At 37.2% G+C, this 13,969-nt stretch overlaps 1 protein-coding gene across 7 annotated transcripts in view; it reads right to left on the minus strand.

Moving 5' to 3' along the window:
- LOC131065538 (negative regulator of systemic acquired resistance SNI1) overlaps window positions 1–13,969 on the minus strand; it is a 175,869-nt gene that overhangs the window by 62,251 nt on the left and 99,649 nt on the right. For all 7 annotated transcript variants that reach the window (XM_059219776.1, XM_058000063.2, XM_058000064.2 and 4 more), the window contains one exon: window positions 5,430–5,495. In XM_059219776.1, the coding sequence (XP_059075759.1) occupies window positions 5,430–5,495 (66 nt within the window). The remainder of the gene's footprint in view (window positions 1–5,429; window positions 5,496–13,969) is intronic.

Below are 13,969 nucleotides of genomic sequence, written 5' to 3' on the forward strand. Positions count from 1 at the left end.
TCTACATTTTATGAAATGATCTCTAAAAGCTGAGTGTGCCTTCGATTGATTGCTGGACCTTGGGTAAACCTTGATGTAGGCACGGTGATCTCTTCCAAACTGGCTGATCACACTCAGTGCATTTGTTGTATGTCAAATTCGTCCAGGCCTAGGAGTGACTTTAGCATAATCGGTCTTGGAATCAAAATCGCTATAAAAGCATATCACTCTGAAACAAAATGGGGATCACTCTAATTTGCTGTCATCAACAAACAACACTGCCACCTTAAAATGAATTCACTGTGGTTCAAACAGTGACAAGCTCGCCACTCTTTATAGAGCAATTTGCTTCAATGTAATTGTCTCTCAGATCGCTGATCTTAATCACTTCATTAAAATGATTCTTGTCTGAAACAGAAATTATCGCCACTTTTGTTGTGACATTGGCAAAGTCAAGTTCGTTGCCTTTGCCATCTCCTGTGATTCACTTAAAATCAGATCGCTGTGCCTTGTTCAATCAGCTCAAAGTAAAATCGCCTCATGTATAGATGACTCCACTATGACAAGAATAAACTCGCTGAGTGTGAGAGACTAGAATCGCCCTTTTTTGATCTAATCAAAATCTGATCATAATTAAATCGCTGACCCTCTGTATGCTGTTGATATTCGATTGTTGATATTCAGAGGCAAAATCGATTTTAAATTGATCAATTTGAAGCCTATAGTTATCGATACATCATCACATCCTTTTGGGCGATTCCATTAAATGAATTGTAATTGGGATATCATACCTTCCGGCCACCCTGATTTAATGCCAATTCACAAATTTCAAATGACACTCTTGACTTTCAAAATCGTTTGGGAGCCTTCATTTAAGATTTGTATGATCGAAGCATGAAGGTTTTTAAAATTTCTAAATAGAAATCAAATGGTGATCTGGATTAATTGATTGTGAAGCATCACACATATTAAGTGATTCCAACTTATGATTGAACCGCCACCTTTATTTATGTGTTTAACTCCAAATCATAGCTCTTGAATTTAATCGATGATTGCCCATTATAATCGTGCCCCATTCATTTAATGTTCTTCGATTATCATTTTGAAACCTTCTCTTAATCCTTCGACACAAAATGTCTCCCATTGAATGCGCCTTCTTTGACTTCTTGAAACGATTTTACTTCCAAAATTTTTACGTTGAATGCGACGTGAAGATACATCGCATGATGCAAGTGTGGAGGTAGTGCTCGTAAAGCACTTGCAAGGTATTATGGTTTCTTGGTGCATCGCCCTGACTCTGTGACTGGCATTGTTAGGAGCAGTGACGAGCAATGCATTAAAAGTGTAATGCTTTCGAGAAGCAATGCTTAAATAAAGCGACCATTGAAAGGCAATGTTTAAAAGCAGTAATGATACAGGTAAAAAGCAGCAGTGACATCAAGAAGCGCTGCTTAAAAAGCAGTAGTAACATCAAGAGGCACTGCTTAAAAAGCATTAGTGCTCTCAAGAGGCACTGCTTATTTTCCAACCTTACTCAAAATTTCGTGATTTTCATTTTTTTTATGTTCAATTTTTTTTGTTGTATTTTTTTGAATCTTTTAATTTTTTAGATTTTTTAAAATTTTAAATTTTTTTTGAATTTTTGAATTTTTGAATTTTTTAGATTTTTTTATTAAAAAAGACTCTATTCTATACCATGCTGAAGTGGCATTATTGATACCTTATAAAAACATTTTGCTTTCACACACTACCTCAAAAAAAACATTTTCAACTTTATTGCTTTGTGGGGGCCAGCATACCGCAAAAAATTCCCAAAAAAAAACAAACTTTCAACTCAATTTTGGTGGGTCCCAGCTGTGCCATGTTGGAATATCAGAAGAAATTAAAAAACATTTAAATTTCATATTCAGATTTGTGGGCCCAGCAAGGAGAGTTTTTGAAACTTTTGAATTCTCCATATTTTAAGTCAAAAGTGGGGCCAAAATAATGCCATGAAGAAAATCAAAATGCCTTAAAACCTTCCAAAATTTCTATGTTGAAAGCTTGTGGTGTTTTTTTTAAATTTGATTCCCCATTTAAAGTTTAAAGTGGGGCCCAAGTAGGTGTAACGTGGCATGGCAGAGAATGGGGAGTTAAGGTAGTAAGGAAAAAGGGGGGGGGAAGGTAAGTGCTACGGTGGGAGGCATAAGGGATTAGGAAAGGGTGAGAGGAAGGTTGTAAGATGGGTGATGAGAGTTGTAAAGAGGTAGGAAGGGGTTGGGTGTAGGGTGTAGGGTGTAGGGTGTAGGAGGCAGGGTAGGATAGGATGAGCTAAGGGAAAAGGCTAGTGAGGATGGGGGGTAGGCATAAGGTAGGTGACGGAAAGAAGAGGTTAGTGAGGGGTATATCAGGAGAGTATATGAGGTGAGGGTTATAAGGAGTTAATAAGAGGTTGGGGGTAGGGTGTAGGGGGTAAGATAGGGGTAGGTTAGGGGTAGATGATAGGTTAGGATTGGTATGATAAAGGAAGGGGTAGGATGGAAGTTAGGGGATAGGTTAGCTTAGGGAAATAAGAGGTTAATGAGGGTGTAGGAAATGGTAGTGGATAAGGAAATAAAAGTTTAGGGTATAGGAAATGGAAGTTGGGAGGTGGTGAGGAAATATAGGTAGTCGATGGATAGGTTTAAGATAAGTAGGAAGTGAGGGTAATGGAAGAATGGGTAAATAGAGGATAGGAAGGGTGTTAGGGGGGTAGTGGGAGATAATTAGGATGGTGGTTAGGAGTGCAAGAGATGGATGGGAATCGATCGGTCTTGGGCACCCACTGACAGTGTTGGGAGAGGCTTCATCTTAGAGAGACTTATCCTGATTACATCTTAGCCACTTAGGATAGCACACTTTTTCAAAATGACAGGCTGATAGCTAAAAGACACAACAACTAACCTAAAAATCAGAAAAAAGTGGGGGTTCCCATTTGCAATGGGGCGATGTGTGAAAACGTCACAACATATACTATGCGATTTGGTTTTTTTTAAGTTTGACGTAAATCTTCCTAAATTTAATTTTTAAAAATTTCATTCATGCATTTTTTTTTTAAAAATGGTATAAACAAAACCCACACCAAATGAGAAAGACAAATGAAATGTTTTTCTATTTCATTGACCCATTTTTGGGGTTATCTTCCAATGCAACTCTACCATTTTTGCATATTGTAAAATGTTAAATCAATTTATAATTATTTATGTAGCAATTATGTGTCTATATTGCTTTTGAAGTAATGAAAATCTCCTTGAATAACTTAAAAAATTCTGTTAAATATATGTGTTTGTGTTTTTTATGAATGACGTATCTATCCATATCCATATCAGGGGTCTTAAAAAATGGTTGTATCCGTATCCGTATCCGTATTTGTATCCGTATCCGTGTCCATGCAACTTTGGTGGATAGGGATCATAACCCCATGGGGTACCTATATGAGGCCATGGATTAGGCCAAAGAGGAGATTCAACACTTATATGGGTCAAACAAGATCAAATATGAACCCGTATGGCACATAATTGATCAGAGGTGGAATCGACAACTCCACCAACATATTCATGCTGCTGCCTACTACTTGAATCCCAAGTTTTTCTTCTCCCCGAATTTCAAAGCAGATGCAGATGTTAAAGTTGGCCTCGACACATGCATTTGGAGATTAGTTGATGATGAGTACCTTCAAGACCCAATACTTGATGAATTGCAGGGCTATGAGAAGGCCAAAGAGCCATTGTTTTCTTCACCTGATTGCAAACGTAGGGGAGACACCCTACAACCAAGAATAAAAAACAATATGTTAAACTTTATTTTACCATTTATTTTACTCTTTAAGATTATTAATATCTTTACAAGTTATAAATGCCATTTTTTATCCTTGCAGATTTGTGGTGGGAAGATTACATATTATCGCAGCCTTGTAGTGCTTTTGGTTGTAAACGCAACTGGATTGTTTTTGACCATTCACATAAAAAAGGGCAATAGCTTGACTCAACAACGCTTAAATGACCTTGTCCATGTGCAGTACAAAAAAGAAGGTGCAAAGACAAGATTCACATGAAGCACTTGACCTAGATGACATTGATCCATATTCAGCAGATTGGATTTCTGCTCCTGATGATGTTGATGTTGATGTGGATCCATTCCTTACTGATGATCAGCTAAGTGAGTGGGAGAGGGCAGCAAAGGAATGTGATGTGGAAGTGGCAGCACATGAGGAGAAACACGAGGTTGGTCATGCAGCAAAAGCACCTGTTGAGGCACCTATCACTATGGATGAGGCACCTATTAAGGATGTTGCAGCTACTTCAGCACCACCCACCCAGCAGCAACAGCCTTTTTGAGCTTTAGTCGTAGACATAGTTTAAGATTTCTAATTTTTGTTGATACCAAAACTTGAGCTTAATATGTATTTAGAGGTTAAAGTTGTTTTGTGGTCTATGATACATTGATATGTATTGAACTCAATATTATCCAGAGGTTGCACTTGTTTTTTGGTCTATGCTATGTATATAACTTAAACTTTGATTTATATATGATGAAAATCAGTATATGTTCTGCAAATTCAATGTATATGTGTGTGTTTTCAGAATATTTTACGGAATTTATATTTTCAAATGTTCAATAACTTTGCCGATTTTTTGCCAAGTTTTTTGGCAAGTCTTGAGATTTTAAAAAATTTGGGTCAGCGAATCACTACCGCATCAGAGTTTTTCAACTGAGCTAAATAAATTGTGTTCCTAACTAGAATCACAAATTGATAAATATTAGATTCATTATGTGGCATACCAATCACTTCAGAAGTATAAGTCTGCTGCAACTCAATGCTCTTTTAATTTCTTATTGTTATAACTCAAATACTGTAATGTCTTATTATTCCAATCAGATCTCTATCCATCAATGCCTTTTACCCAAAGCAGGCTCATCTTATTTATAATCCTCCAAATGGATTGGGAAGTCGCAAACTAGGGACACAACTCCTCTTTCAATGATGCATTCCCTTTTTTTATGTCATTTCTTTTCAACCGAGGTCCTTCGGATGAATCACTGTCTTTGCTGGATATTAGGCAACGTTTGAATACTAACAAATCGTGCGATCTGAATTAAAACATTTCTTTGACCTGATCATCTTCAGAAATAAATAATTGCTGCTTATTTTATTTTTATTTTTATTTTTATCTTTTTATCTTTTAACTTTTGAGTCGCTCAAGCACTGTAGTTAATGGTTTGTTTTTAATTCAGGGGGGTGACATTCTTCTTGGTAGATATTCAATTCATAAAACCAACATAACGAGTACAATAATGAATACAAATCATAAAGGTTAGAGACATATGACATTGAAAAACCTAAAATTACAACATAATAACAACCCATTTCAACATCTGTGTGCCCAATTAAGAATGGAGGACCTTTCTTGATCCAAGAAAAGAAGACAAACCCTTGGGCAATGCTTCGAAAAAAAAGTCAAAATAATGTTTGTCTTCCATTTTGCTTCTACCGTTCCCTGCAAAACATGGTAAATATAAGTATGATTCGCATGGGATAAATAAGTCAAAGGGCATTCTGCATTGCTTAAAACATTCAAAACTGCTTTATAATCATACCAAAGAGGTAGTTTGATTTACACGGACCATTTGATAATTCATAATAAACCAGTATCAGTGAGTTCGAAAATGCTGAAGGTGTAATATTTCAGTTTTAAGATTGCATAAAGGAGGTCAACACAAGAATTTATCTGTGAGATTACCATCAGTTCTACAACGAAAGAATTAGTTTTGTAAAGACCTGCTGGCTTAATTCACTGCTACTAATCTACAAAATAAAGAAAAAAATCAACTGGAAAGAAAATCAGAGCAGTTTCTGTAGCTAGGGACATATTAAGGAAATAATGCATCAAAAGAATCACAAGTCAAGATCTACAATACACCAAAGTTAAATTTTAAATATAAAATTAATTTCAAAAATGATTCTTTTTGTATAACTTAAGGTTCACAGTTAGAGAATACACCCCTGATATTGGAGTTTGGGATTAACTCAATGGTTAAGCCTATAATTGTGTAGTCCTCTCCTCCAAAGGGATTTATAAAGCTCCATTTTTGTGGTGCAGCAAAAGGGGATCCTGGTTGTGCTCGTGGAGGATGTGTACCAAGGTTGATGTTTTCAATGCGAGATAAATAACCAAGGTGAGGCAATAGCAATGATCTCTTTCACAGGAAATCAATCTTCAAATAAGGCTTTGAAGGTAATGGTTAGTTATAATATTTCTAAGGGCACTCCTAAAAAGAAATATAATTAGAAACAGCTTCAACAGGTTGGTGAATAGTTTGATTCCTTTGGCCTGAAACTTGTCAGATCAAGCCTCTTCTGTAATTAATGGGAAGCTTGGGAATTTTGATCAAACGCCTTCTTGTTAAGAACTTTGTTTTCTCTTTGTTCAAAACCAGATGTCATACTTTTAGGTCAATTTTGTAGAACCTTCAATATAAGAAACAAACTCTCGCTTGCATTACTTGATGCACTACTAGGTTTTGATTTACCAGGGGTTTTAAAAAAAGTTGTTGATATCATTGCTAATGGTAAAGAGCTATCATGGGGCAAAATTATGTATGTCTTTAATATTGCTTCTACTAAAAGAAAACTTATTCCATGCAAGCAATTGCAATGAAGTATATTTCTTCTGGGTTGGTTCTATATTTAAGTCGCAAATATTGGACGTTAGATGGATTGAGGATCCTACTTTGTTAAAAAATCCTTCAACACTAATCATTGATAAACATTATTTTGCACTTAACATTTGCAACATTCAAAGGTTCCACAAGGATGTGTTCCCTATTTCATTGCATCCCTCTCCCCCATGACATTTATAATACTAGGGTACAACAAGAAATATCCCTCAACCATCCTCCGACTTCTAAATTTTGGAAATGTCCCCAAAATACACCTTAACCATGCCAAATGTCCCAAGATGACCAAATGCCTCCTATCCAATACCATTGTCCCATTAAAAATAGTTTAAAAATAGTTTCTTGAACTACTATGCCCAAAACATAGTACCTCAATGTATTGCCCAAGACAAATTTGCCACCCAAATCCTTCACCTCAGTAGTATCTTTACTCTCACTCGGTTTATATGCATGCTTTGATCTATGGATAATTTTAATTTTCCTAGTGTGAGGCATTCATTTTTAGCACTATGTTCCCTTGAGGAGATTGCCTATTTGGGTCCCTTCCAGCATTGATATTGCTGGTTTCCCAAGATTTGTTTGTTCTTCTAGTCTATCGGTATGTCTTTTGGTAGGCTATCTCCTTTTAGATACTCGGGTGCCACTTGTCAACTCCTTCCAAGAAAAGAGATGCTCAATCAATCCTTCATGAAGAAAACTTATTGCTAGTACATCCAGGTCACTTGGACCTCCCCTCTAAATTTCCTTAGCCCCAAAATGGCTTTCTACACTAAGCACTTCTTATAAGTTGTGCATGGAGCCATGGTTCAACCTAACTATCTTCAACATCTTGGTTTCATGATTTGAGGATTCTCCTTCGCCAATTGAGTGTGTGCTCCCACCAATGTTGTGTTGAGACCAACCGCCACATTTTATAAAGTGAAAGGGTCTGCAACCTTAGCCCTCTCCAAGAGGTGGAGACCAAAAAAAATATATATTTTCTAGTGTCATGTCTAATATGAAAACCATGAGAGATGCAATCACTTATTTAGTGATCTCGGTACATCTCTGTCTACCTTCTTATGCTACCCTAGTCAAAGATACTTGGCCTTTTTGCTTCATACGGTCACTAGCATAGATCTCTTCATGGAAGCCCAAGAGCTACCATATTGATTACTTCCTAATTTTAGCCCATTGTAAACAATAGGTTTGCTAAGCACCCTTTGCATACAATTAGAAGGAATAAATCAATTAAATATTTCTCACATTTGTAGTATACTTCTACTAAGGTTCCTCAACACCTCAGTCTTTCATTCTAATCATCATAGTTCTCTCTACTTGCAACATTGGGATCTCTCTATGAATCCACTTTTGTGACACATCTCTGAGGCAAATTTATATAACTAGTTTCTTTTCTACCACCAATAATTCATTGACTTTGAGAGTTAGAGGATTTTCTATGTGGAATCAACTTCCTTCTAGGATTGACGACCCTGACCCTCTTAGCCGTGGCCTCTACCCAAAGAGAATTCTTTGATTTTGCATTTGTAGTCCAACAATGATCAATGGTAATATTGTTGGCCCCTCTAGCACATTCTAGAGTATAGATATCTAAGTATTTTTGCTTCCTACATGAGTTGCCTATCTTCTACTCCCATTATTGAGTGAGTCCTCCCCTTGTCCATCTATTTGTACTTATACTTGTTTCAACATTATAATTTTAGGTTTACCCACACTTTTCCATTTCTTTGTTTTTATTTTCTTTCTTTGCCTTTTGTGTGTGATTTGAGTCCAAGGCCATTTTGCCTTACTACATTACTAATATACATTACTAATATAAGAGATGTATATTCCAATTGACCATAAATAAAATTTCTTCTTTCCTTCATTTTCTAATGAATTCACACAAAAATAGATTTATAGAACTACATTTTGTGGCATTCTCTAGAAATGAGAATGTCAGAAGTTGTAACCACATACTCTTTTGTTAACCTTCGGTTCTTTATATTCATACATATGCATACACATAAGTGTCTCCATGCCGCCTTGTATTCTTGGGCTTCCAAAAATTGTCTTGTCTATATTCTCTATTGTCAACTCAATAGGATTCAAATTTGAGGCTCAAGCTCATTAGTGTGTGTGTGTATACATGTATATGTATATAATAATATGTATGTATGTATGTACAAGAAGGTTCCATAATCAACTTTAATGAAGATTCTCAAGGGAATTTGCAGCTGTCTAGAGCTATGCATGTCAAACAAGTTTCTTCGACAGTTCTAGTTAAGGCTGCCTCCAAAAAGTTTTAAAACAAAAAGGAACGAATAATAAGGTAAAAGCACAAGCCTTGGTCTTGGGCCTCTCTATTGCCATCCAAACTAGCATTTCATCTTTGATCATAGATAGTGACTCAATGGTCATCCTCAATGCAATTTAAGAATTTTGTAAAACTTTAAACCTTTTTAAATCTGAATGCTGAAAAGAAAAGCACAGAACTAAAGCATGAGACAGCACCACACGATAAAACCAATACACAAAGAAATACGTGGAAATCCAAGGTGGGAAAACCACGGTGAGAAATGCTGCTAGGATCGACTGTCCTAATCAAGCCTCACAGTTGAAATGATAACAACTTTTTCAAGGGCACCAACCCTATAGAGTCACCCAACCCCTTTCTTAAGAGCACCAACTCAACAACTTTTAAGGTACCAACCTTAAAGAAGTTACAAACAAATTTTACTGCTTTACAATCTAGAACCTGGTATTTCACTGAAGATATATATCAAAATAAATGCTACTAACTGAACAATATCACCCTTTAAATGCTTTGGTCTGATTTATACATCACAATACTATTGTCTGATAAGCTTTGACAGAATCAACACCATTAGCAAATTAGAAGTTCTGTTCACAATCTCAGATAGATTATGTCAAAAGCATTATAAACACTACACAGTCTGCAATCTTCTGATATTACCCCAGAAACAAGATTTGTTAATCACTGTAACATCAACCTTTTTCCAACATTAGAATCAACTATTCAACGAACACCTGAAATACTAATTAAATTTTGTCGGAATAAATAACTTGCATAAATGCTTTATACCTCACACATTTGTAGTATTCTGTACTTGATCAGATTGTCTTCAACAGACCACATACTTCACTTGCTGCCCAGAATTGACTCCATAGTCTAATTTATAATGCACAGCATTCTATCATTTCTCAGAAATATTACACAGATTGACATTAAACTTATTGAGAATGTAACATGAATAATATTCCTTTTTCAACTGAACTCTCTCATCAAATGAGAGTTCTTATATAAAAGACGCAACAAAATTCACCTAATCTACTTCACCTACATAACCTACCTGTTGTGACCATTTCACACATCGCCCCATTAGAATGGGGACCCCCTCTTTTTCGCTTTTGTTTTGCTTGTTCTTCTCTCTGCTTTTAGGGTTTTGAGTGGGTGAGTGGTCTGTCTGGGCTAGGGCTAAACCTAGGGGGTTTCTTTTGATGTTATTCAGGCTGAGTCCAGTCAAATTTTGAAAAGTTGTTAAGTGTCCTCCCGAAGAATTAAGACGATTGAAATAAGGTAAGCCTTTCAAGGAAGTCAAATAGGTCTTAGGTCAGGTCTAATCAGGGTTTTTAGGGTGAAATCCAATTTTGACTAAGTGTTAGCATTTTTGAAGGAGAAATTGTGTGTTCTTGCCTGGGTAAGTTTTGATCCATTTTTTGAAGTGAGATGATGCCTGAAACAGTAAAATCGCTCCTGACCCTTGCTGAGGGTCCAGGGCGAATTTTATCCTAAGTACAATTACTTATTTTTGATGGACTTGCTAACTAGTTCCTGACCTTGAAAATGACCTGACTTTGCCTTGTGAAGCAGTTTGAGACTTAAATTTGAAGCAGTTTGGCCAAAAAGGGTAAAATCGCTCCTGACCCTCAGTGAAGGCCCAGGGCGAAAATGTTGTTTAAGTCATATTTGTCACTAACTTTTCTAAATTGCTTTGTGCAGGGTCTCCTGGAGGGATGATTGAACGTGACTTGATGCTTTGGATGGTTTGGAGACGTGAAAGATGGTGAATTTTGGAAACTAAGAGAAAAATCGCTCCTGACCCTCAGAGAGGGCCCACAGCAAGAAATCTTATAGGGGTCATTGCTAGCCTTATTTGGTCGACTGAAGATGTCAAAGGCATGGGGATGGATGAAATGAGCACAATGAAGTATCCAGACTTGATCAAAGATGATGAATTGAAGGAGTTTTGCCCAGGAAAGGTAAAATCGCTCCTGACCCTCAGGGAGGGTCCAGAGCGATTTTCTTCATGTGCACATTTTTTGACCTTTCTTGGACATGAGAGTTTATTCATAGCATGATGCAAGGCGACATCTTCCTTGGCAAAGAAATTTCGAGACGAAAAGTGAAGCATTTTGGTCCAAGTAACAAAAATCGCTCCTGACCCTCACTGAAGGTCCATAGCGAGATTTTCAAAAATGCATTATTCTTGCAAGATCAAAGTGATTTTTATGATTGGAAGGGATGAACGAAAGCATGTTCTACCCATTGAATATAATTTGGATGATCAACGAAAGAGGAAATCAACCCAAAATCAAAAAATCGCTCCTGACCCTCAGAGAGGGCCCAGAGCGAAAAACCTAATATGGGAACTTTTCATCCAAGTTTGAGGAAAGCTAAGGTTAGGCATGGGTTTGAAACGATGTTTGAAATGCCTTGGAGTGAAAAGAGATTGTTGAAAGTCAGTATTTTGAAGGCAATTACAAAAATCGATCCTGACCCTCAGAGAGGGCCCATAGCGATTTTCCAGGATTCTCTCCTTTGTTTGAGCAATTGAGGCAAAATCCAGTGTGGATAGGAAGAGGAGATGATGTTTTATCCCTTAGAAGCAATTTGAAGTCCAAAGGATGGAGAAGTGTGTCTAAAACCAAAAAATCGCTCCTGACCCTCCAAGAGGGCCCATAGCGATATTGTTGAAAATCCTCATTTTACCTTGCAACAATAAAGCGAATTTGGGTGGAGTGGATTAAGGAAGGACATTGCCAAATGATGAATAAAGTTTTAATGAAAAATGATGAAGAATCAAGCCTAAATCTCAAAAATCGCTCCTGACCCTTGCTGAGGGTCCAAGGCGAAATTTACATTTTCACCTATTTTTCCTCATAAAAAATGTCAAATTTGAAGTGCAACGCGTTAACTGGATATCAATTTACCCTCCAGGAGATTTTCAAGTCAAAATGTGAAATATTCAAGGCTAAAATTCAAAAATCGCTCCTGACCCTCAGAGAGGGTCCAAGGCGAAATCCTCATGAAATCTCATTAAGCCTTGTTTTAAAAATTAATATTCTCCAAATTGCATTAGATCGCCAAAATTGCTAATTTTGAGGCATTTGGAAAATTAAAATTGAATTGGCATTAAATAAAAGACATTTTGGCATTTAATAAATTGATTTTAAGCCTTAGAAAATCGAACTTTTATTTTGAAGGCATTTAAAATTAATTTTTATTAAATTAAAATTAAATATAAAGCGCTCAAGGCACTATTTTCATTTATTTTGCCAAGTCGGCCCCCCTTTTTTGGAATTTTATTTATTTTTAACCCCCATTTTGCCAAGTCGGCCTAGAGGGAGCAAAGGGGTGAGCGCTCTATATATTGGAGGTCCTTTTTCACATTTCAAATCATTCAATCATTGCCTTAAGTGCGAAATTGGAGAGCTAATTGGAGGTGCGAAAATTGGTTTGCTTGGAGCGATTCTCTTTCAAGTGTTGAAGGCTAGAAGGAAGTGGAGTTTTATTCTTTTGAAGGCTAAAGGAGGCGCATTTCATCCAAGGGAGAGCTTTGATCTACACTTTGCCTAGCGAAATTCATCTATTTTTGCATCATTTCTTAGAGTTTAATACTCAAGAGGAGGTATGGCGAAATCATCTTGACACCATTGTTTGTTTTGAAAAATCTAAGTTTGGCATGGTTAATTAGGAAATGATAACTCAAGATTTATCATGAAGTTTCCTAATTAAAATCTTAAATCTTCCTTTTTAGTCTATATTTCTACACTTCAAGGTATATTGCTAATTGTGACATGTTGTGTAGGTGTCGAGATGGCGACTCCAAAGGCGGGAGCATCTACTAGTCGCCCGTCTCTCATGAAGGAAGATCAGAAGAACGACGAATTGGAGACCAGGATCGTGTCCAAATGGAGTAATATCAGAGATACCAACTTGGGAAACTTCAGTGTGAAGAAGTTTCGAGAAGTCCCCTATATTGGCAAGCCATCACCTGTTGCGAAGAAGATAATTGAAAGTGGCATCATCAAGGCGGTAGGTTTCCCTCCAGCAGTCCAGTGTCATGAGCTGATGATCGAATGTGCCCGCCATTATGAGTCACAATCAAGATCGATCGTATCCAAGGAAGGAAACACTTTAGCTTACCTTTCAGAAGAGGCTATAAGCGAAGCCCTTCATCTTACAGAGCATAAAGATATGATTTACAAAAGCCTAGAAGGAGCTAGGTCAATGTATGAAGATGATCCCGACACTTGCCTGAATCTCATCAACAAGAATTGGTTGCTCAAAAGTCGTCCACGCCTGAACAAGATTCCCAACACACCGCATACGATTGATTTCCAGGAGGAGTACAGAGATTTGATAACTTTGCTCAATCGAGTTTCAGGGGCCCCTCAAGCCTTCTACTTCGAGAAATGGATGTTCTTCTTCATTCAAGTGATTGTCCAAGGGAAAGGAACAATTCATTGGGCCAGAATTATTAGCAATAGTCTGGATGTGCAGTTGAGGAGACTAAGGCCTACCAAATCATTTCATATGAGCTCACATGTTATATACGCCTTGATCAGGAGTTTCGAGTATGCAGGGCTACCTCACAGAGGAGTGATTGGAAGAGGACCCGGAGAAGTGAGAGTTTGTGATTCTTATGTTCATTTGCATCATCCACCTAGAAGTGACTACAAGTTAGTCAATGATACCTTCACGATGAACATCACTAGGATATTGCAAGGCGGGATTCACAATCGACTATCTCTGGATGCACAAGAGCTTGTGAAGAGGTATGGTGCATGGTTCATCTAGTTTCAAAAGTTTACATATATCAGAGTTCAGGGGTGTCCTTCACCTCCCTACATGTTGTTGAGATATCCGACAGACAGGATAGTGCAACTTGAGGTAACCAGGCAGTTGGTAGCTTGTGCAAAGGTATCCAGACACAAACATGGAAATGGAGTTCCCGTACCTATCATATTGGGGAATTCAATTGAGGTATGTCCTAATACTCAAGCTTCG

This window comes from Cryptomeria japonica, chromosome 4 (genome assembly GCF_030272615.1).
Source record: "Cryptomeria japonica chromosome 4, Sugi_1.0, whole genome shotgun sequence".
Lineage (NCBI taxonomy): Eukaryota > Viridiplantae > Streptophyta > Pinopsida > Cupressales > Cupressaceae > Cryptomeria > Cryptomeria japonica.